Below are 25,149 nucleotides of genomic sequence, written 5' to 3'. Positions count from 1 at the left end.
TTTATTCTATAATTATATACATAAAAATATGCAAAGATCTTTAGGCTGCTAAGTCCATAGCAGCACTAAAGGTAAAGCAAAAAAAAAACCAACTAGCAATTATAAATATCTATCAGCGCAAGACATTAAATACACTACAGTTCATTCAATGGAGTCATGTATAAAGTTGAAAAGTAACTTAGTATAATATAATTTCCAAGGAATGGGTGTGTGTGTGTGTCCACTTTATACTTTTCCGTCTTTAGTGAATGTTTTACCATGGATAAACATTAAACTAGGACTTTAAAAAGTCAACATTCATTACTGTATGGAAAATCTCCCTGCTCCTTTCTTCACTGATATATAATATACTGAAAAATCTTAAACCACTTTCAGAAATATTTTTCAAAACCTCCCTCCACATATATATATTACCTGACTTTTCATCCTCATCAGTATATAATTCTTTATTTTCCCATAGGGCTCGGCAAGTTTGAGGACAGCACTGTCAGAATAGCCAGAATGGGGTAAATTGCTGAGATGTATCACACGTCCAAGCTCCTGCTTTTGATCAAACTTCTGATCTGGCTTCCCTTCAGGTTTCTTTATTTTTAATAAATAGGAAAAAATAAAAATAAAAAAAAAGGAAAAGTCAAGTTAAATGTTGGTAAATATGTGATAAGAGAAGTCAGTAATGTAACAATATCCTATTTACTAGTAGTAATTTTAAATAGACAAAAGTTAAAATACTAAAACGATATATTAAAATATTGGGTTATATACAATATGGAAAAACTAGATATTCAAATTACCTTTATTCTTTTATACTTCTGGGACAAATGAACTCTCACTGGCTTGCCAAATACTAACGCTGGTGTGGTTGTATAATAATCAACTGCAGCCTGAGCATCTTCTGTGGTTGCCATTTCAATAAATGCCTGAAATTACACAAAATTAACTTCTAAACAACATATCACCCAAAGTCTTTCATAGTACTAAGTTATTTTATCATTTACTATATTGTACTGCATTTGAAATGATGCTTTGGCACTACTTTTAGCAGAAGTATGAAATGGGTCTCCAATTTTCCTTTTAAAGCCATTATAAGTAATATAATAACAAAGACAATTGTAGCTTAAGAATCATAATTTATATAGTTACCCATAATCCATCAGTAGTACAAATTAATATTATTGACTATACTTAAATTACTGGCTTTTTTCTCTTTTACATTTTCTTATATTTGATTTAAAAAGATTAACATTCAGCTACCTTTCTTAATATAAAATCATTTAGTTTCTTTACGAAGTATTTTAGTGGTATGAACAAATAATGTTTATTTCAACTCATACCTCATTAATCTTATTTAAAATCAGATGATTTGAAATAACTCCAAATGGTTCCACCAGCTGTAACAGTTGGTACCTCAGGTTTTTCCCTCGTTGAAAATCCATGATGTGAACAACTCTGCTAGTTTCCTAGAAGTTTGGGAAAAAACTAAGTCAGTAGGTCTCTTTAAAAGCAACAAGACACTGGTTATACATTAGATCTTTATAGTCTATAATTAACCAGAACAGGTTAAATACTTAAAACAACAATTAACTTATAATGTCCCAAGGAATTTTAAAACTTTATACCAACTCAACTGTTGCCGGGGTAAAGTTTTTTGACTACAACCAAAAAGCTACACTACCTAAATGTGGCAGAAAACAGTCTCTGCACTAGTTTTAAAAGTCAAACAGAGTATAAGCACCTGGATAACAAAGTTCTTAAAACTCCTGAATCAAGGTGAGATCGCAACACTATAATCTGACAATAAAGTTTTAACTGTTATGAAAACCTGATGGTTTTAAAACAACAGCAATCCTCCTACTGTAAGCACTATGATACCTAATTCACACACACATTCCCCAATTATAGTAAGTACAGTAAAAGCAAGAACTGTATTACTGACCACTCTGCCTTTTTGCATGTGTCTTGGTCCTTGCAGGTTTCCATTTCCAGCACCTTCAAGAGGGGGAGAAGGAAAGTATTTTTTTTTTAGTTCTGTTAATAAATACACTTGCTATTATAAAGTTATTTTAATTAAAAAAACAAACGAAAACATGGGCACTCTTCCAAAACAAATGAAGAAATATTACAAGTATCATGACTATTTTGTCTTACAAGGCAATGTTATTCCTGAATTATATTTCAATTGGTCTTTTGCCTGTAACCACGATATTTAATTTCTGTGGCTAAAGCTCTTAGATAAAGGTTAATATGGACTTTATATAATCACCCAGATTTCCTCTTGGTCCAACTGCTGGTCCCCCAAGATGAAATGAGGGAGGTGGAGGTCCCAGAATTCCTGGTGCTGGGTTTGTAGACTGCTGCAACATGAATGGATCTCCCCTAGGATTACGAAAATAAAATAAAGCACCATAAAGAGGTCCATCAAAAATAATTAAGATTTATTAGGAGTTTGCTGATATGGAACTTATCCCCAAAAAGGATACGTTAAGCCTACTTAAATTAGGCCTAAGAGTCACCACCAGAGAACCTCTTTTGTTGCTCAGATGTGGCCCCTCTCTCTTCCCTCTCAGCCAACACGACAAGCAAACTCACTGCCCTCCCCCTCTCTACACGGGACATGACTCCCAGGGGTGTGGACCTTCCTGGCAACGTGGGACAGAAATCCTAGAATGAGCTGGGACTCAGCATCAAGGGATTGAGAAAACCTTATCAACCAAAAGGGGGAAGAGAGAAATGAGACAAAATAAAGTGTCAATGGCTGAGAAATTCCAAACAGAGTCAAGAGGTTATCCTGGAGGCTATTTTTACACATTAAATAGATATCACCTTGTTAGTCAAGATGTAATGGAGAGGCTGGAGGGAACTGCCTGAAAATGTAGAGCTGTGTTCCAGTAGCCATGTTTCTTGAAGATGATTGTATAATAATATAGCTTTTGCAATGTGACTGTGATTGTGAAAACCTGTGTCTGAGGCTCCTTTTATCTATGGTATAGACAGATGAGTAAAACACATAGATCAAAAATAAATAAATAATAGAGGGAACAAATGTTAAATTTAGTAGATTGAAATGCTAATGATCAATGAAAGGGAGTGGCAAGGGATAAAGAAATAAAACGGGAAACAAAGGCTAAAATATATTGGGTACATGGAAATACTAGCAGTCAGTGAGAGGGAGGAGGGGTAAGGGGTATGGTGTGTATGAGTTTTTTCTTTTTATTTCTTTATCTGAATTGATGCAAATGTTGTAAGAAATGATCATGGTGATTAATATACAACTATGCCATGATATTTTGAGTTATTGATTATATACCAAGAATGGAATGATTGATCATATGGTAAGAATGTTTTCGTTTGTTACGCCTAAAAAAATTTTTTAATTAGAAAAAAACTACATTATTCATTAAAAAAATAATAATTAAGACTTATCATTAAAGCACATTTGTATGATTACGACTTCAGCCTTGGGGATAATTTATGTGTGAAGAAGTGTTGTAAAAGTAGCAGTAAAATAAAAATTATTACAATTTTTTTCTAAATTCTTTCAACCACAAGAACTTTTACCAAACTCTCATTTTCAGTAAAGAAATCCTTAAAATTCTTGTTCATGAAATATTTAAAGTTAAATCTGAATTCCTTACACTGATCTCCTTTACAAACAATAGCTTAAAAAATTTTAACTTACATTGTGTGTCCTGTATCATTGTCAGGATTCCATTCTGGGTAGCTTTAAAAAGACCAGAAAATTAACTTTAAAATAAAACTGTCCGTTACACAAAGTAGCCTCGTTTGGCCTCTAAAACAGAGATTATTTTATTAGTAAAGTTATCTGAGTACCTTAGTGTTAGAAACATTAGTTTTTAAAATATGTCATATAGCTATTTCCAAAGGTAAGAAAAATTTCAAAATAATCCAAATGAGAATAAATTCGTTTGATGTGCTTGAATCTGTAGATAATGTGCACCAAAACAACTTTTTTTCCTCTATCATAAGAAGGAAGTTGCTGCATGAAGAATTGGAAACATGAGTTATATAGTATATAAGGAAGCAAGAAGAGCCCACAGGTTTTTCTTCTCCAAACTCAAATACCAAGAACAGAGCTGAGTTGTGGCACAAGAAAGGAGAGGCCTCAAAGAGCCAGGCATATGTGAAAATCGCCACTCCGATAGTCAATGGGCATTGCATGCTGCTGCGGTAGGGTGTTCCTTTTATAATTCAATTTCATTCTAGCAGCTTAAAATCGAGAGAAAAGGTATCTCAAGAATCACAAAAATTGTATCATAAAGGATTCTGCCTGAAACTAATTTCTAATTTAATGACCTTTCTGCGCTATTTTTTTGTCTTCTATATTCTACACATCAAAGGCTATTTCCTTAAACCTATTAAAAATTTATTAAAAGGGGGCCAAGGTTTATTTATCTTTAAAAAATAACATTAAACAAGGCATCACTATCCCCTTCATCTAGTAGTCCATATGCGATCCCATATATAAACAATGCTTTTGTAATTAGTATTGCCTGGACAATATCAACTATGTGGCACTATGCATAAGAAATAAATGATGAACTCCCCAAAATCAATCAATGGCTGTTTCTGATTCATGATAAGGATGCTTTAAAGGTATTTCAAACTCCTACATTTCAAGAAGAAGCTGGCATCGACGACTGTGACTTGCTCCATTGATATGTTGACTCCACTCCTGCAGCAAAGTAAATCAGTAGAATTAACAAAAAAAGAAAGCAAAATATATTTATGTGAACCAAACTCTAGGACGTTAATCTCTATGCAATATCATACACTGTATGAATACCTGCCCATTCAAATCATATAGATTTTATTTAAAACCATTTCTCTGAATTGTTGTAGCTTGATCCTGCCCTCAAATACGCTACGCACATTCTTGGAAAAACTGGGTAACCTGGGTTAACACAGTAACAAAACTGACAGGGAAAGCATATATAGAATATCAAGAGATCAAGAGTGGTAACTGACCTTCAAATCAGCTAGGCAAATTGAATTTCTGCTATGGACCAAACTGAAGTATTCATGTTTTATTATTAGAATCATTTCGTAAGTGTTTCAATCATGATTAAAATATCCATGTTTGGTTCTATTTTTCTAGAATATACATGCATTAAAGATGCATAATCAGTCAAAAATAGAATCTTTAATCTAATCAATGTACCGAGAATACTTCCTAATATGCAGTGAAAAAATGTACCATGATTTGTGTATAGCCATAAAAAGCTGAGCTGAAAAGGAATGGCTTTTCTAGAAAAGGCTCCTCACTTATTAAAAAACTAGCTTCGCATTATATTTCCCACATATAAAGAGGGAAACATATAACAATTCTGTCAATATTTCCCCCTTTGTGGTTTATTTTACATTTGAATAAGTCAACTTTTTCTTATTTTATTCAAATAAATTTCCCTTTCTTTTGAAAATAATCCATATATAAATGAGTACAAAAAAGGGAGCTAGGAAAAAAATTGGGCTCTGGCACCAGACTGCCTAGTTTCCATTTTCAAAGCTGCCACTTGCTAAATATGAGTCCTTGGTACAAGTTATTTACATTTACTGTGACTTAATATTGTCACAAAATTAATTCTAAGTTTTACAATTAAAAATTGTAAATTGCTTATGAGAACACTGTCAGGCATATAGGAAGCACTAAAAAATGTAAACTGTTATCATGCTGTTTACAAGGCCATCTTGCTTTACAACTATTATTGTTTCACAAATTCCACAACTTCAGTTAACTTCTGCAACATGCACATCACCTGATAGAACGATATCTGGGATAGAAAACATGGTCAGGCAATGTTCTAAGGGGATCTTAGAGTTGGGCTAAGATAAGGCACCAAATAACAAGATACCTTTTTGGAAGGCTTCAGAATGGTACTATGTAAACAGGATCCTAATTTTAAAAAACTGATTCATATTACAACAGCTTACATACATTCCCTATGCCCTAACAGAATGAACTAAAAACCCAGTGGAAAGACTAAAATGGAATACACCAAGACATAATGGTACTTTCTTAGAAATTTGGTTAGCCATCAGCTATCATCATGAATCTCAAAACTAAATTGTGTTTCAAAAATAATGGTGAATAGCTAAGGAACTTGAAGAGATCTTTCCAGCTAGCTCTACAATCAGATATTCAGGAAATAAAAAGTTTCTACTTGCAAAGAAACAGACTTTGACTTATTGGAGTCACTTTTTAAATGGCTGTGAGCAAAATAGTATTAAAGGTAAAGTTCACAAAATTCAAAAGAGATTAAATAAATACCTTAATTAAGACTTTTCTTAACTAAAAACCTTCAAATTTAAAAAAAAATACCCTTGAGTAGTAGTGTTTGGGAGAAGAATACCTTATTAGGCATGGTTCTAATTCACAGGCAATGGAAAAGGTGTGTAGCTGAACAAAAATTATTTATAGCCAATCCCCCACGCTCTTTAAGGGTTCAAATTTGGGTAAAAGTATAGAGCTAGAAGGAAGGCCACGACCACAACATTAGATATGTACCACTGAAACCCATTCATTATTAAGCTGCACTAGTATATCTGATCTCTTACTGCTTCGTTTAAGGTGACCACTAAGAGTCAAGAGGGCTTTATAAAAACTCATATCCTTGGAGTAACTCTCGCACCAAAATAAAGATAAGGATTTACTTTTTTAATACTACATTCACCTTGGGGTCTTTTGAGATACCACAACGTATATAAATAAAGGCTAACTTGGAGAAACATTCCAGAGTGGTAGAAAAGAGAACAATCTAAGGGCTTACTCATCTAGATTACCAAAAGGCAAAACATGAACTGAGTGACAAGACAGCAAAAGAGCTGTAATGGGAAGTTTTCTTTTAACTGATAGATATTTGAGGGAATTTTAAGGTTTTCTAGAAAAGAGAAGATTTTCTAAAATGACATAGAAAGAGAAAAAAAAGCAATTTCAATGAAAAGTTACTAAAAAAAAAAGACACCCCCATGATGATCAATTAGAAGACATTTTTCACATAAAAGTTTCTTACTTCATGGTAGGAAGAACTTCTTTCTGATCGTGTAGGATACTTAATATTACCACTAAGTAATAAGAACAGATTTTCCAAGTTATGCAGCAATACCAGAGAGCAGGATGAAACGTTTAAAAATTTTTTGTTGTCTCCTACACCACAGCAATTTCCTCTAAATTGTTTCTACCCCAGCTATAAAATGAGAAGGATCCATCTGCTAAGGTCCATATTTGTTCTAGCACTATCAGTTACATTAAGGAAACTAGAAAACACTGAGAGAACCCAGGTATTTAAATTTTTCTTTAAAAATGGTCCATTTTATAAATATCATAAATTTTGTATATCAAACAACTGAACAAAGATTTCTTAAATGCACCCAATATTTTGACAACTAACAAAGGGCCTAAGCATTTTTACATTTGTACCTCCTTGTACTAGGTTAAGGTATTTTACTCTCAAATACAAAATTTCCCCCAAATATTTAAAAACTGTTCTTTGATTAATTTAGATCCATTTAAATCAGCCTCCAGGAACTAGAAGGTAGCAAAATTCGGAAAGAACAATCATATTCAAAAACAGGAACTTTTCTCTGATGAAAATCCTCTTATGGTTTTTCTTTGGTTTCATTATAGCACTATACTTTTCTACGTGCAAGCAGCAAAGTTAAGTTAAAAATCAAGATGAGGAGGCTTCTACCAACAGCTCTGTAGTGATCTATAAATGAATCCTGTAGCCAAGATTTTAAGTGTCCTAAAATTACTTTCATTTTAGACAGTGAAACAGGCAATTTTCCTTGGAACTTAAAAGATCTTTGAGAACACTGGTCATATCATCATTTCTGCTACTGTAAAATTGTAGTCACCACAGTATAATGGATTGTTTCATTAAAGCAACTCACACCAGACCTTAAGCTTGAAATTTAGTTTTGAACAAAGACTAAATTAAATTCTACACTATATTAAGTATAACCAACAAATTTGAAAAAAAAGGTAATACAAAAGCACCTATCAAATAAAATACTATTTGAGTTTGGGTTCGGTTCCTTTAATTGAAAATAACCTCTGGCCTAAATTTAGCATTTGTTAATTCATTTGGATATGGATTAAATACTTATATATTTAAACCAGTTTATATTATAGAAATACATGCATACATTTAGCTAAGAATTATTTTTAAAGACATTTTCCAAAATACTCTAAATTCAATCAAAGAGAAGTCTCTTCTCTAAATGATCTAAGAGACAAAAATCCTGAGATCCTAACACAGGAAAGGGGATGACTGGTGATACTGTTTACTAGAATTCTAGAAACATGATATAGACTACTTAAAAATCAATACCCACTAAAAATGAATTTCAAAGGAGCAGATATGAAAAGAAAATGACCCAGATGTCACTGTAAAGAAAAGCCCTGTAACAGTAACCATCAAATCAATTTCATGGCAGCAAAACATTCCAGTTTAGAATAACTATACAGCACACCAGAAAAAATAGATGGTCACAGATTACAGATCAAGATAGTGGAGTGCTATAAAGCTGACTTTCAGTCAACTGCACTGTATACTGAAAAAAAAAATCGGTGAGAATGAGTAACACTGAAAAAGTTGAAAGAGAAAGGACAACATATTTAAATTGGCACGTTGAAAAAGTTTCCATTTTGCCAGATGTCATATAATTAAAGCAAAGGAGAATTCGATTTTTTTGTTCAAATGACTATACCAGAAATCTAAACCTAAGTCAGAAAAAGAATATGCTTATGAGGAACACAGAGCAGGATACTGCAGTAGTTGATTTTTCCAAGTCTCTAACGGGATAGATGCATATGGGTAATAAAAAGTGAGTTTTGAAGTATGTTTTAAGAAAGTTGTGGAAAAGGAGAAAAAAAATGATGAAAAATTTCAGTCACGGTATGAAAGTTTGTGTTAAAGGGAAATTAAAAAAGGAAGAATGAACTCATCTGAAATATGAAACATTCTGAAGCAAATACCAGGGCTCTACATTAACTCCCTGTAGCCACAGAAAGGAAAAAAGGAGACTTGTTCAAGAATCCATCTTTACTACATACAAATCAGCAATCAAGACAGATGGAGAATTGAAATCTAGCATCCTGAATGGCAGAGTACATTGACTGCAAAAAAATTACTTAAAACAATTCAACAAAGCAGACAAAAAAAAAAAAACCTGCTTAAATATATGATTAAGAAGAACATACTGATGCCAAAAACCAACAAGATAATCCCAGTGGATGACAGCTTTGTGGCTAGAAGTAAACTAAGCAGACTGTATTAATGTAAAGCCCTGGTTTAAAATGCTAAAAAACAGTTACCTTCCAAATAAAGTAAGTATATGCCAAAGTATAAAAATTCTTGATCAACTCAATGTCAGACTACAGAAATAGAGTAAAAGATAAAGGTAAAAACAGAATAGGCACTACAATGTAAAAGAAATTAGAAGTATCTGTTGCATTAACTCACCTTATTAGAATGAACTGGCAAATCACATATAGAGCACAGATGGGGATAACCCTTCGGTAAGAGTCCATGGAAGTCTTCAATATTGCTACTTGGAGGAGCGCCTCTCTTTTTCTCAAAGAGAGATCTCTCTTGTAAGGGGCCAGGACCACGTCCCATTCTCTCATACTCACTATCAAATTTATGATAGTTATGCGAGGTCTCACCAAAAAAAGAATCATCCCTACACCTTTCTCCATCTCTTAATCTGTCATCTTCATAATCCATTCTGTCATAATAACCAGATTCTTGAGAACGACTTCCATGGTCATAATCAAGCACTGGGTTGAGACTAGGACCACGATCATCAAAACTATCTCTTCTAAAGTGCCTTTTTTCTTCCCAATCATCCCTAGGTACTCTGTATGGTGGATCCCGTGTAGCAGATCTGCCATCTCTACCATAACTCAATGTAGGGCCTTCTTCAGTTCTCCTCCTTTTAAGCTGTAGAAGGATTTGGGGCAAATTCTCAGGAGTAATCTTGTCCTCTGGATAACGACTCAGTTCATCTAAGTCTCTAGCAGACAGACCAAAGCTGGCCAAAATGTTACTGGCCTGGTCTGCATCTCCACGGTGTTGAGAAGACAAAGGGAGTGGACCTCTACTTCCAATGTTAAATATAGACTGCAAATTATGGGAAGAAGTACTAGCAGAAGACAGTGCACTATGAGCTCCTTGTTGATTCAATGAAGAACTCATTCCAAGATTCATTAAGCTAGCAAGGCGTGCAGTACCCTGGTTCATCCTTCCAAGAGATGCTGGCATACTTAAAGACTGGGTAGCAGCAGCAAGAAGGCCTATTCCTGCTGCAGACAGGTCACGCCCATGACCCTGCGAGTCCCTACCGAGAGATGACTGCTGGAATGACTTGGACATTGTAGAACTATGTCTTGACTAGTTTAGAGATTTTAAAAAAATTATTTTAAGACGGCCAAAAAGAAAACTCACACTAGAAAGCTAGGTTAACTTTGCTTCAAAAAATGGTAACGCCAAGAAAAAGGATCAATAAGGACTGTAGAATCTTCTTCAAGCTGAGAACCAGCGGACAACTCTGTAGAAAAATAAGCAATTTTAGTCATAAATCCCTTTAAGTAGATGCTGTTTTTTTAAGAAAAAAAAATCTTATGCATCATGTTGATTAAAAAAAAACATTAAAGGTCTCAAACTTACAAGGAATTTATTACATATCTTAAAACAGATTCCAGAAGTATGCAGAGCCTGCATATAGGTATTTTAAAAGTAGTCTTTTGTGCTCAAGTTTACTAAAGGGAATTTCACACTGAGTTTAAAAACACTTAAAATAGAAGGGTTAGATGTCTCTGTACATCAAAATTTCAATAAAAATATAGATGGGTCTCTTCTTTAATAAGAATAAAAATACACCCTATAGTATGATGCTTAAGTTCCAGGAGAAGACTCAAAACAAAACAAAACAAAATAAAAAAACAACAACAAAAAAATCAAGGTCAGCAAGTCAAAGATGAATCAGTTGTACTCTGATCTGGAAAATGAGACCTATTATCACTATCAGAAAGAACCAACTAAAATCACAAGTAAATGAAGCTTACATGTCAAGTAGTGTCTATTATAAGACCTAAGAATAAATAATTGTTGAGACTTTAATGCAGCAAAATCAATTTGAGGTGAAGACAGATGTAAGAAAAATAAGTCACTTTCTACACTTTAGGATTTCTATCCACATTTAAACCATATAACTGCCTTATTGCCCATCCTTCACACAAGGCAATGCTTATTACATATCTAATCTTATAAGGTAAGGAAAACTAAGTCTGGTCAGTACATGAATAAGAAACCTCCCAAGAAAAATCCAGGTATAGGAAGTACAGGTAATTTAAAGAAGTGACATTCTCCCAAGTGTGCATCTAAGGATGCTCATTTAATGCTCAGGGTCATAGCACCTCTAGAGCTCAAAACAGACAAAATGGAAATGAGATCTTAGTTCAAGTTCCTGTAAACTTTTCACAAGAAAAGCCCAATCACCTGGAAATTTTGAATTCTGAATACGATCTCTAAGATGTCTTTCTGGATGAAATTAATTTCATTCTCTTCCTCAAATTACCATTTTACCCCAGAAATTGTTCCAATTATACAAGAATTTGCAAAGTATTTATCAATGGTTCTCATAAACAGTAATTAAAAGATGTACATAATAAATGTCCTCAATGAAACAATTTTATGATTTTAAGCTATATAGTCTTAAGTTATGTTTGCCACAGAAGTCAACAAGGCCCTGCTCAGGTGTATACGTTTGATCACCCAGACGCCTAAACACTGGTAACTGATATATTAAACCTCATCACAGTAAAGACAATATTCAATAACAAGTCTATTATGGGACCAATTTCACCAATGATAGAATAAAGCAAGGAAACACTGGACAGATACAGTGGAAGAAGTATTAAAAAAAAAGTTACAGGTAAGAAAGATTTAGGTTAGAGTTTTGTAAAAAGATGTTATAAAGTTAAAAAGACACAGAAATACTATCAGGTGGCTGGAGTTACAGAAAATGTTTTTGTACACCAAGAAAGATGAATTTGAGAAAAGACACCAAAGAAATTAGTGCTAGATAACATCCACTGTGTAAGCTATTTATGCTTTAAAATAAGGTTTTAAAAGACAAGAGTAAGTAGAATTCTTTGGATGAAAGTTTCTTTGGTACATCTTATAAATGCCACAAGAATGGCAGTTGAAAACATCGTGTAAACACTGGTTTGGACCCTCTAAATTTTCATGTATACTTAAAAAATTCTTAAACTTCAGAGGGCTTTTCAAAACTAAAGTATTAAGGATATTATTAATTGCAGAATTGACCTCATGCTATAGCTAAAAGTTTGTATTATTGAAAATCCAGTCTTTTGAGAGGATTATTCTTTTCTCTGAGGGATATCATGATGGTCAGCATAAAAATTTAAAACTGACCATATTTTAAGGGAATATGATTATTACAGTATAGAGATCTCAATTACTTTATCCGCACTTTACATTAAAATGGTGGATCTATAAAAGGAAACATTAAGATTATAAAAAATGATAACCTTAAGACAAAACAGAAAATGAATGTCAGAAAAAGGTCAAGACAAACAATGTAAATCCCATGACAACTTGTAATTCCATGAGAACTTCATTTTTAAGAGAGTAACTTAAAATAGCCCCACACAAGAGTAAGAGTTATATTACTACAAAGGAATTTGAAGTTCTGCTGTAGGACCTCTGATCAACACAAAGAATCAAACCAAATTCTTAGAAACTTTTAATAAAACTAAGAAACTGAGAGAGCGAGACATAACAGCACTGTTGAAAAGCATTCATGAAACAGTTCTTTTATTATCTTTGGCTCATGCTGAACATAAGATGTATTGTACAAGCCATTTTTAAAGGTTTGTTTAAATAGGACCTATTAGTAAAGTGACCACAAAACGGAGCATTTACTAAATTACTAATGGTTTTTAAACGATTTGGTTCTTTTACTGTGTTTTCATACATAAGAATGTAGCTTTCATAGTAAATTATACTAAAAACCAATTTTGAAAATAGTTCCTTTGAGAGAACTCATCTAGAATGTCAAAATCCAGTTTACTCATTTAAATACTATAAAAATGCTCACAATGCAGAATCCTTCACTTCTTAAAAAAAAGAGCAGCTACGCCCCCAAACATTTTTAAAACGATCACCAACAGCACATATAATATGGTTTCACAAATGCAATATGATGTTCAAATTTTTAACATAAGGCTTAAAAGTCATTTATACAGACAATTCCATAGAAAATGGAATGGCTGTTAGAAGAAAGTAATTAACCTGGAACTAAAGCCTATTTCATGATACAATTTTAAACTGTCCTAAAAATGTTAGCTTCCTGCTCAACAACTGAGAAAAAACGTCTATAAGTATGGCTGGGAAATAAATTAAGACTTTACTCTCCCTCCATTCCACGATCAGCAACCTGATATTCTTTACTAGACTGCTCCTCTTCTCTAATTAAAAATAGAGGAATACTAAAATACTTCAGAACACCAGAAAATTCATGGAGCATGGGAGCAAATAATCATTCTGTATCTAGATACTCTCATATGTAAAATAAAGTATACATGTATCAGTCATTCTTCCAGAAGACTATTAAGAAACCAACAAAACTAACACAATGGTATAGAAAAAAATGTCCTAGCCATATCACAGACAATGACAGGGACAATTCACTATCAGTAATTTCAAAGAAGCATAATTTGGGAAGGTAACTGCTTGACTTTAGCAATCAAACACATGCAAAACTAAAAAAATACTGATTATAGATTCAAGATTCCTGTGTTCTTCCTGGCAACGTGGGACAGAGATCCTGGAATAAGCTGAGACTTGGCATCAAGGGATTGAGAGAACCTTCTCGACCAAAAGGGGGAAGAGTGAAATAAGACTAAGTGTCAATGGCTGAGAGATTCCAAACAGAGTCGAGAGGTTATTCTGGAGGTTCTTCTTACACATTAAGTAGATATCACCTTGTCGTTCAAGATGTAGTGGAGAGGCGGAGGGAACTGCCTGAAAATGTAGAGCTGTGTTCCAGTAGCCCTATTTCTTGATGATGATTGAACAACGATATAGCTTTCACAATGTGACTCTGTGATTGTGAAAACCTTGCATCTGATGCTCCTTTTATCTACCATAACAACAGACAAGTAGAATATATGGAATAAAAATAAATAATAGGGGGAACAAAGGTTAAATATGATTTGAAATGCTAGTGATAAATGAAAGCGAGGGATAAGGGGTATGGTATGTATAATCTTTTCTTTTTCTGTTGACTTTTTATTTCTTATTCTAAATCGATGCAAATGTTCTAAGAAATGATGAATATGCAACTATGTGATGATATTGAGAATTGCTGATTGTATATGTAGAATGGAATATGTTAATATTTGTTTGTTGTTAATTTTAATTAATAAATTTTAAAAAAAGATTCCTGTGCTCAGGACTTTTAAACCAACCACCTGACTCATTTTTTTTTATGGTATCTTTTTTTTTAACCTTTTAAATTGTGAAATATATACAAAAAAGCAATAAATTTCAACATACATTTTAACAAGTAGTTGTGGAACAGATTTCTCAGTTTGGTATGGGTTACAGTTTCACAATTTCAGGTTTTTTCCCTCAGCGCCTCCAAGACATGGAAGACCAAAAGAAATGTCAATATACTGATTCAGTAATCATTCCCATTTGTTAAATCCTAACTTCTCTGTTATACTCCTTCTCTTTAAATAACATATATACCTAAAAGCAATACATTTCAAAGTACACTGCAACGAATAGTTGCAGAACAGATTTCTCAGTTTGGTATGAGTTACAATTTCAAAATATTAGGTTTTTATTTCTAGCTGCTCAAAGGTAATGGAGGCTAAAAGAAATATCAATAAAATGATTCAGCACTCATTTGTTAAACCCAACTTTCTCTCCATCATCACCTCTGCTCTTTCGCATACTCTGTACGGGTATTTGGGCTATTCCCAGTTCAACTTTTTTTACTGTATAGTATAACATATATACAAAGCAAAGAAATAAAAAAGCAGTAGTCTTCAAAACACTTCAAAAAGTGGTTACAGGATAGATCCCAGAGTCTGTCATGGGCTACCATACAATACTTTCATTATTTTTCCTTCTAGCTGCTCCAGAATATAGGAGGCTAGAGGGCTTAAACACTTTTTATCATTACAATTGACTTTTTTCCTTTTTTCTTTTTGTGAATAACGTATATACAAAAAAAGCTACAAACGTCAAAGCACAGCACAATTAGTCGTAGAACATATTTCAGACTTTGACATGGGTTACAATTTCACAATTTGAGGTTTTACTTCTAGCTGCTCTAAAACACTGGAGACTAAAAGAGGTATCAATTTAATGATTCAGCATCATATTTATTTGTTAAATCTTATCTTCTTTGTATAATCCCACAGTCACCTTTGATCTTTCCATACCTCTCCTTGGGGTTGTGTGTGTTATAGCAATTCTAAATTTTTGCAACTGGAAGGGTCTGTCACTAACGTGGGGTAGGGAGATGAAACTATCTGATGTTCCGGAGAGGCTGGGCTAGGTTTCAGGACTCATCTGGACCAGGGATCCATCTGGAGATTGTAGGTTTCTGCAAAGTTACTCTAGTGCCTGGAACCCTTGTGTAATCTTACATATCGCCCTAGGTGTTCTTTAGGATTGGCTGGAATGGTCCTGGTTGGGGGTTGGTAGGTTATGACAGGTAGCAAGGTCTACCTGAAGCTTGTGTAAGAACAACTTTCAGAGTAGCCTCTGGACTCTATTTGAACTCTCTCTGCCACTGATACTTTATTAATTATACTTCTTTTCCCCCTTTTGGTCAGGATGTAATTGTTGATTCCATGGTGCCAGGTCTGGATTCATCCCTGGGAGTCCTCTCTCACGTCGCCAGGGAGACTTTCACCCCTGGATGTTGTGTCCCACATAGCGGGGAGGGCAATGCTTTCACTTGGAGAGTTGGGCTTAGAGAGTCTGAGGTCACATCTAAGAAACAACAGAGGTCCTCCAGAAGTAACTCTTAGGCATGTCTATAGTAGTCTAAGCTTCTTTGCTACCTACATAAGCTTCACAAGAGTAAGTCTCATAATCGAGGGCATGGGCTACTGATTTGGGTATATCAGGAGATTCCCTGACAGTAAGGTTTAATAGTTCTATAATGACTCATTTTTAGTTAAAGTACTAGCTTAATTATTCTTTCTCCCCCCAGATTACAGTATTTTTCCATCAATCTGGTTCTCACACATTAATTTCAGAATGGGTTTAAAGAATTTACCGACATAGTTTCATTTGATAAGTTTTAGAAATTTTTAATTTTAATGTTATAGCTTGAGTTCCTGTACCTTTTATCAATGTGTTTTAATTTTTATGATTTTGGTTACAATATCTGAGTAGCTACTCAATTTCTTCCTAGACTAGAGTTTGAGCTACTTGAAATATTATGCCTGGATTCTGTTGAGTGCCATGATCTCATTTTTATAAATCTTCAGATGACAGTTTGTAATAAAATGAACTACTAAAAATTAATTGTAAACCCCTTAGGAAAGTCCCAACTCCATGAATTTCAGTTTTGAATAAAGCAATATGTGTATCACCACACAACAGAAAGATAAAACATTACAAATCCTAGTGCCAGGAAGGTTGAAAAACAAATATTAATATTTGCAAGTGCTTTAAGACTTGCTCTTAATCCATCTGACAGACCTGGATTCAACTTCTAACCCACTACTTGATCCTTAGGTCAATGACAGATAAGAGTGTTGCTCTGCAGCTAGAAATAAAAACCTAAAATTTTGGAACTGCAACCCGTATCAAACTCTGAAATCTGTTCTACAACAAATCATTGCAATGTACTTTGAAATTTATAGCTTTTTTGCACGTTATTTTTCACAAAAAGAACAAAAAAGTTGATTGTGATAAACGCACAGCTATTTGATGATACTGTGAAACACTAATTGTGATCTTTGGGTGATTTGCATGGTATACGAATATATAATATATATGTAAAGCAAAAATAAAAAATTGTAAATTAAATACATAAATAAAAGACTGCGGCACTGCTGAGAAGATAAAGAACCTCACCAGTACAAGGGATTCCTCCTCAGATTTGGAATATTTATATCTTCTTCCTAGGCTTAAAAATATTTTCTAGTGATTTGCAATTGAGGCACTAAATATCTTTCGATTACCTCAAGGTACACAGTAAACTGGTTCAGTATACCAACCAACAGTACTCAATAGAAAGCTATACCATTTGGCTTGATCAGTGACAAAAACTTGGTTTATTTTCTCATTAAAGTTCCTCAAAGCTCCATTTTGCACCCTAATGACTTTTCCCTCTACTCAATGTTCTACTCTTTTGGCCTCCACAAATATTTGTAAAACTTTTTTGATTTCCTACAAATGGATTTTTGGAGTCCAAATACCTTGATTAAAATCCTGGCTCTACTACATAATAGCTGCGTGACCTTGAGGAAATTACTTTTCCTCATATGTGAAATACGAATAAAAGTAATACCTACCTTTCCAAGCCTTGAAGGTAAGGATTAAATAAATAAGTCTACATAAAGCAATTAGAATAATCTCTGGTACACAATAAGCACCATACAAATGTTTATTTATGTAGTTTGACCCTCACATCTCTGAGAAAAAGTAAAACTTACTTTATTTTTAGATAAGACAACAAACGAGGTAAAAGGACTGATTCAGAGATACATGAAGAACTTACAAAGCCTTTCATTTGTATTTTACTTTCTATTTCTTGTATCAACTTGAATGTCCTATTTCCATTAAGAGTAGGATTCAAATTAGCTTTGTCACCTCTCACCAGAAATCAGCTTTAAATATCAGACTTAAAACACAAGTAGTCACCTTCACAAATAAAACTGAGGAAGGAAACTAGTATCTGGTGAAATGGACAAATTATACATATCCCTTCTTCATTCTCTATCGCCAACCTAGCTTAAAGTACCTTTACAGCCCTCAGAATGAAGCTATCACATCTGTTTCCCTGCAGCAATCTTGAGATCCTAAATTCTTGCTACTTTCAGCTGGTCTCCAGGCTTACTACTCATTACCTTCTAATATAAACCTCCTGACACATCACTTATTATTTCACTCCTACTCAAAAACCTACCATGGCCCCTAACTATACATCATGAAGCTGTCACTATGTTGTTGTTGTTTGTGTGTGTGTGTGTGTGGGGGGGGCGAAATGCATGGAACTGGGAATCGAACCTGGCTCTCCTGCATGGCAGGCGATAATTCTACCACTGAACTACCCTTGCACCACTTCAATCTAGTCCCCACAAAACCCAAAATCATATGAAAAAGAACTTACTTGATATTCCATCTACAAAGACTGCTCAGTGCTTATATATAAATAGCTGAAACGTGTCTTTTCCTCATTTAACATAATAGTAATAATCTCTCAAACCCCAATTCTCTTTTAATAAATATATACTGTATGCAAATTAAAAATGATTTGCTTCATTTTGCCTTTTTTAACTTTATACAACTACAAATATGTACTGTTAATTACTTGCTTTTTCAAACTTTTATCCACATTTGTACACAAATGAGTTATGCAGACATTTTCACTGCAGAAGTGATATATGGCACATAAATTTATCCATTCTGCAGATACAATGCAGCTATTTCTGAGTTCTTTCACTACCTAGCATGTTGCCATGTATTTTTGTGTGTCTCCTGGGCTTACGTGGAAAAACTCCCTCTTCTATACCGTTTTTCCAGAATACTAGAGTCCTCAGATGAATAGATACAGTTAAGTACTAAAATTGGTCTACTTCACATCTTCTCAATAATGTTTTAAGCACAAATGTTTGCATTCCTTTGTTATCAAAGTTCCTTCCCTAACTACAGCCTGCTGTCAGGTACTCAAACACTTGACTTTCAAATTTTCCCATATGGTATGGTTTCTTCTATGAGTTGCTATACAAAGGGAAGATGCTTAACATTCCTCTCCTTGCAAACTGCGGGAGGACCACATACAAATCATCTTGAAAGATCTAAAAATTATGCACCTTCATTAACTGAAAGCAACCAATGATACTAATATAAATGACAAATATATATTTATGTATATTAATTAAGTGGCTACTTTTCATATTCACTACTTACAGCAGGCCTACTACTGGCATTTTCTTTTCCCTCTTTGCCCTTCTTATCCAACAACAGTACCCACAGACTTCCCTGCCATGGACACCCTCTCACTCCCTTCCACTAATCTACTTCTGTCTTAGTAATACAGGCATCAGCCAACACAGACTACTGGACATCAGTGATATGCATTAAAAAATGTTTCCTATACCAATTATCTCTTTACACTTTTGAATAGCTTAACATTTTTAAAAAGTCTAAGGTTTCATTACTATTTCACGTAGATTTTGTTTATTTTCAAAGAGCCATGGACAGTAGTCATACAGAGAACATTAGGGCTTGATTTACAACAGGAGTCTGTCTAAGCCTCATCATCAAAGGCAGTCCCACAAAGACCTGCCACAGCAATCAATATACATTCCAGTCAGGAGGGATACTATAGCATTTTACAACTTTGATGATATTACGAGCTTATATTTAAAGCTTATAAAAGAAATGAGCAGCAATTAGATCAAAAAATTTTTTTAAATCACGTGAAAATTTATCTTAAAGGCTACATATCTAAAATTTTCAATCCTATGGCTTATTTCCTTTCTGCTGTATTTTCAGTTCTCCATTTTTCTACCTATAAAACCTTTTAATCAAGAATTTCAGCACCCTTGACATTAATGATTCAATTGTTAAGAACTATAAATCATAGTGCTGTATTTCCTGATTATTACCATACTAAACTTCAAGTAACTATATATACAAAAAACCGCACAACTACAATCCCTTCCACCTCACCCTCCAAAACCTAGTTTCATCCACCCCAAATTTAAGTCATCTGTACTCTTACAACCTGTTGACACAAGACTGGAGTAGTTTTACATAACCCTAAATGACAGTTAGAAAAACAATGAAGAACACAAACCATTATCCAATTCCAGCTATCAAAATAGTTTTGCTCTCTCTCTCTTTTTTTAATAATAAAAGGCTAAAGTTCATATTCTAACCGGACTAGTAATTAGTCTCAATAATAATATAGGCAACATATTTTACATAGGAAGATATTCAGATCTGTTTGTGCCATAGAACAACCAAAACATCTTTCACAGCAAGAGCTGTTTTTTGTCATTTTTTTAACACTTTGCACCTCAGACTTCACAAAGCCAGCCTACTCTATCTAAAATCCCCTTAAAAACAAAACAACAGAACATGAGAGTCTAAAAATAGCATTAAGTAATAAAACCAGAATGTCTAAAGACTCCTCTAAAATACAACTGTTCAGATGAACGGTGGTTAAATTCTCCCGCAATAGCTTAAAATGCTATATAAAAGCAACTTTGGTACACAGATGTATAAAAAGGAGATTTAAAAAACCCTCTCGGTGTATAAACTGTTATCATAACTAACGTTATAAGCATATGACGTTCAGTGCAAAGGAGAAAATGTAAATTTAAAGCACTTCAACACAAATATCTTCTGGCTAAACATTCTCTTTTCCAAATCTTACATAATCAACCAGAAGAATCTTCATGTAGTATTTCTATTGTGTTTAATTTTAAATTTGCAAAAATATTCCACTGGAACACGGACATCCAAAACGTTTTTACAACACAAATCTGTCTCTCCAACCTTTCTTGATTTCTAAAAGAATATTAATGTCGATAAATTTTGCCCATAGACTGTATAGATAACTGAGCTATTAATAAAACGAGTTTTAAAGAGAAAAGTTTATTTTGAGCACTCATGAAAATAGCCTAAAATAGAATTTTGCCCGCATCTATCAACTGTTCAGTGATTTTTAAATCTACTAGGGAGAAAAAGCGTGTTTTACCGACTAAATCTTAAACCAAGTTTTGTTCATCACGCAGAATACTATCGACAAAAATCTCACTTCAACCTCCGAGATCAACGACTCTCACAATTTTCCAGAAAATTCTCAATCGCCATAACTGTTCTAGAAATGTCTAACGCTGAAGAACTGTAACTGATCCAATAGGAATATTCCACAGAATGGTGCCACAGAACAGGGCAAACACCTAGGGAGATATTCATCCCCTGTAAAGGATAAAATAGGAAATCCCTGTAGAACACAAAACATGGCACAACGCTAGCAATGAAAAGAACAACGATGCGGCAACCACACCACGGTACTCCAAACCCTTTGTCTGGAAACCGGAAGGTCCCACACCACACGATCCTCCCGAGAGGAACCCAGACTAATAGTATTTTGATAAAAGAGAAAAGGAATGAGGTGACACTCTAAACAAGAGCAAATCTCCTGTTTCGCTGTGCACTGCAGAAGGCTTTATCCACGACGCAAGACAAACTAGCGTTTCAACGTTTCATTTTTCGGCCATTTTTAACGCGATGGGGGGTGGGGAGGAATTGTTTCTGAGGTACGGCTAAAATCGCGTGTGGGAAGGGGGCGGTGGAGGGGGGGTAGTCTTAGAGGGCGCTAATGAGGATACGGGCTTGCAGCGGCGCTAAAACCCACGAAACCAAGGAAAGAATGAAACGTTGCTCAAAGCGCTAAGCTATTCAGAGCCTGTGAAATCCTCCATTTTGGGGCACGTTTTAAAGCGCAGAGCAAAACGCAAACTTTCTGAATCTCCGTAACTGGGGCTCGCGCTATCCAAGGACTTCACTTTCTTAACCTCCCCAAACGGCAGCCCTCCCCGCCCCCAATGGACACTCTGTCCCTCAGGTCTCGTGCGCTCCTCCCTCCACCTCAGCGCTGCGGCCCGCGTGTAACGGGCTTGTCGTCCCGCCCCCGCCCACAATAAGCACAAAACGCGGGAAGTTTAGCTACTCGGTAACCCTCAGCGACCCCCGACTCTCCCGCCACACTCCTGGTTCTTGACTGGCCGCATGTAATCTTCTCGGACCGCTCACCTCGGCCGCCCGAGGAGGCTGGTTGCGCCGCCACTGGGCTCCTAACATGGCGGCCGCCGATCAGGCGGCTCACATACGCAGCGTGGAGGGAGGCAACGCGGGCGAGCGGGAGCGAGCAAGTAAGGCGCGCCGCCGGCTACCCGTTGTCCCAGTCAACGTCGGTGCCCCATCCCGGCGGGCGCGGAAAGCCCCCAGTCACCCCCACCCCGACTCTTACCCGTTTTACGCCTACCTTAGGGAGAGGGAGAGGGAAAAGGAGCGGCACCTCTCTCTCTCAGAGAGCGGGACGCGGAGGATCCCACAATCCCCCGCAGCAACGGCGCTAGCAGGAGGTGGCGGCAGCAGCAACACAAGAACAAATCCAATCTCGCGAGAGACTTTGCCCCCACCTCCTCACGCTCCGTTTCGATGCGCGCCAGACTCCTCCCCCGTCTCGGTGCGCGCACCTCGCACGCGCCTTTGGTCTCTGATTGCAACTCTCTCTGGGTGTGACTTGTTTCCTCCTCAGACGGACAAGATGGGCAAAGGAGAGAGCCCGCAGCAAACGAGTTCGAGTCCCATCCCCCCAAAAAGGTTGTTTTTCAACCCTTAAGTCGCATAGTGCATAGATTTAAATAGGGTATGCTTTAAAAGCTAATCACAGAAGTCCCTGGCTTAAATCCGACTTCTATACTCTCGTTATTCTGATTACTTGTCGAGGAAAGTAATCAGAGGCGCTTGGGAATGGGCCCACAGAGGAAATCAATACCATTTTGGTTTTGTAATCTCGAAAATTCAGGGCAGATCACTGGAGCAGAAGACAGAAAGCCCACATCCCTCGAAATGACCCCAACTATTTGACGAACTTGAATTGCTGCATAACACCCTTGTGACTGAGGTACTTTGTCCGGTCTCCGCGATTCCTGTGGGGCGGGGGAAAGCTTATATGAATTGAGGCTGGGGACACCACCAACCTCCTAGGACTCCTCCCAGTCCCAGACCTAATCTTACCTCTCTAGGTGGAAGAGGGTTTTGTTTATAAGGCTGCACGACCGTCCTCCCGGCCCCTCCCCCCACGTACTTTACAGGGCTCAGTGTCTGGAGGCTAGGGAATTTTCCAGCACAATTAATGATGGTTAGTAATACTAAGACACTTAAGGAGTGCTTACTACAGACTGGGCAACGGAATGAGCAGTTTACACATAGCCAAACAGTAACTCTGAAAATTAGGTGTTACTTTCATTCCGTTTGATGGATGATAAAACAGGAACAGAGAAATGTAATTTAACCAACCAGTAAATTACATCTGATGCCAGTAGGTCTGACTTCTTAACCTGAAGAGGCATATCTGTAAAAATGAAGTTAGCCTCTCAGCCCAGGGGCTTTAGCTCTATCCACCAAATATGTAAGCCTCTGGTTCACAGTATGGCTTTACCTTAATTTACTCAATGATTCAAATATTTCTGGAGTACCAGTTAGATCCCTAAGTTTGGCCTCAGGGAAATAGCAGTAAACTAGCCAAACGCAATCTTTGCCCTCATGCAGTTCCTAAGGAACTGAAGTTTGAGTTAATATTTGATGAGTAGGGGTTAAGTAGGTGAAGGGGAAGAAGTACAGACCAGAAGAGGGATTTGCATGTATGAAATCCGTAAATGTACGCTTTGGGAGTTGCATAGCTAAGGCTGCAGAAGTCAGAAACTGCCCTTCAGTGGAGTTACTAATTCAAATGCAGGATAGGCAGGCACTTGAAGTCTGAGGTAAACTGAATACAAGCCCTGCTTAAAAGCAAATTCAAAGAATTTTAAAGCATTGTGTTGGCCAATTAGCAAGCTACCCCTGCCCCCCAAACAATCTTTGACTAAAGAGTATTGAAGGATTTTAAAATAGTGCTAGATTAGACTTGAATTTTTAAAAAACCATTCTGGCTTCCCTGTGAAGACAATGGAGAGGTCAAAGATGGAGAAGACCAGTAGAGAAATTCAAGGGCTATTTAAAAGAAAATCTTTTTTTTTTAATTGGAAAGGGAGATGAGGGAGCCGTGTCATGGAAGAATGACAATTGGATGGTTGACAGTGCTATTAAGATATGGAGCCTTGAAGGGGATCAGCCAGGGAAGCAGGAGGGCAAGTTCCGTTTGGAAAACAGGAGTAGAAAAAGGAGGAAAAAAATATGGGGGACAGGGAAGCACAGAAATTCTGAAAGCCACAGTATTTCAAGCAAGAGTTAAATACTACCAATATGAGGGCCAAAACACCTGCCATATTTAGGAACATGGAAATCTTGGTAACGAGATCTTTCCGGTAACGTAGGAGAGGAAGTCATACTGGTGGGTCTCAGTGTAATGATAAGTAGACATGTGGAAATTAACCAACACAGAAAAATCCTGCCTATGGAGAGACTGGAGGAAACAGGGTTGAGGAAGGCTTTAATGTGAGAGACTTGATTTAAAAAATTGATATGGGAAGAACACAGAAATGAGGTGATTGAAAAGATAGAAAAATGAAGATAATCATAATGGAGGTTCTTAAAGGATCAGAGAATGAGATCTGGAGGAGGGATGATGGAAGACCTGGGCATTATAGTCATTATTATGTAAAGATAATCTACTGAAAGGGTTGTGGTAAAAAAGTGGGGATATTTTGAAATAGCTGTGTGAAAACTGGGATTGCAGGTTTAGCATCCAAGTGAATTCAATGATCAAGGAATTTCTTTTGGAAGTACTCTCTCATGTTGTATGCTTTTCTAGCCTTGGAGAAGGCATTTTGTAGGATTAAGGGCCAGGACTCCCTTGAAGAAGTAATGTTTAAAACCACTGTATAGCTTTGGAAAAATAATTAGGATCCTAATTTTTCAGAGAATCTGGGGTCTTCTGTCTTCTTTCCACTCAGATCTTTGATATGTGTCCTACTCTCTGCATCACTGATTCCAACTGATCTAGACTAAGATTCCCCCTTCTGTTGTCATCAATTCTTAGTTGAAACAAGAGGTTTAGGCCCTCTGGAAGCCAGAAACATGCCTGCATGTCAAATCTCATTTCAGATATGTACCTATCCATGCTTTTCTATAAGGCTGTAATGCCATCTGGTGATCACACGGAGAAGAAAAG

At 35.9% G+C, this 25,149-nt stretch overlaps 1 protein-coding gene across 6 annotated transcripts in view; it reads right to left on the bottom strand.

The window, feature by feature from the left end:
- Nucleotides 1-22,430, bottom strand: part of MATR3 (matrin 3) — a 29,792-nt gene extending 7,362 nt beyond the window's left edge. For 3 of the 6 annotated variants that reach the window (XM_077138609.1, XM_077138612.1, XM_077138611.1), the window contains exons 1-9: nucleotides 22,297-22,430; nucleotides 9,480-10,566; nucleotides 4,629-4,690; nucleotides 3,677-3,718; nucleotides 2,261-2,373; nucleotides 1,934-1,986; nucleotides 1,332-1,457; nucleotides 792-917; nucleotides 415-582 (exon numbers count right to left, since the gene is read on the bottom strand). In XM_077138609.1, coding sequence (XP_076994724.1) covers nucleotides 415-582; nucleotides 792-917; nucleotides 1,332-1,457; nucleotides 1,934-1,986; nucleotides 2,261-2,373; nucleotides 3,677-3,718; nucleotides 4,629-4,690; nucleotides 9,480-10,391 — 1,602 coding nt within the window. In that variant the 5' untranslated portion in view covers nucleotides 10,392-10,566; nucleotides 22,297-22,430. Of the gene's footprint in view, nucleotides 1-414; nucleotides 583-791; nucleotides 918-1,331; nucleotides 1,458-1,933; nucleotides 1,987-2,260; nucleotides 2,374-3,676; nucleotides 3,719-4,628; nucleotides 4,691-9,479; nucleotides 10,567-22,064; nucleotides 22,234-22,296 lie in introns of those variants that run through there. The other 3 variants (XM_077138610.1, XM_077138614.1, XM_077138613.1) reach the window with 3 other exon arrangements.
- Between the last annotated feature and the right edge of the window lie 2,719 nt (nucleotides 22,431-25,149).

This window comes from Tamandua tetradactyla, chromosome 20 (assembly GCF_023851605.1).
Source record: "Tamandua tetradactyla isolate mTamTet1 chromosome 20, mTamTet1.pri, whole genome shotgun sequence".
NCBI lineage: Eukaryota > Metazoa > Chordata > Mammalia > Pilosa > Myrmecophagidae > Tamandua > Tamandua tetradactyla.
The sequence above is the reverse complement of the archived record's forward strand: the minus strand, read 5'-3'. Positions and strand labels throughout refer to the sequence as shown.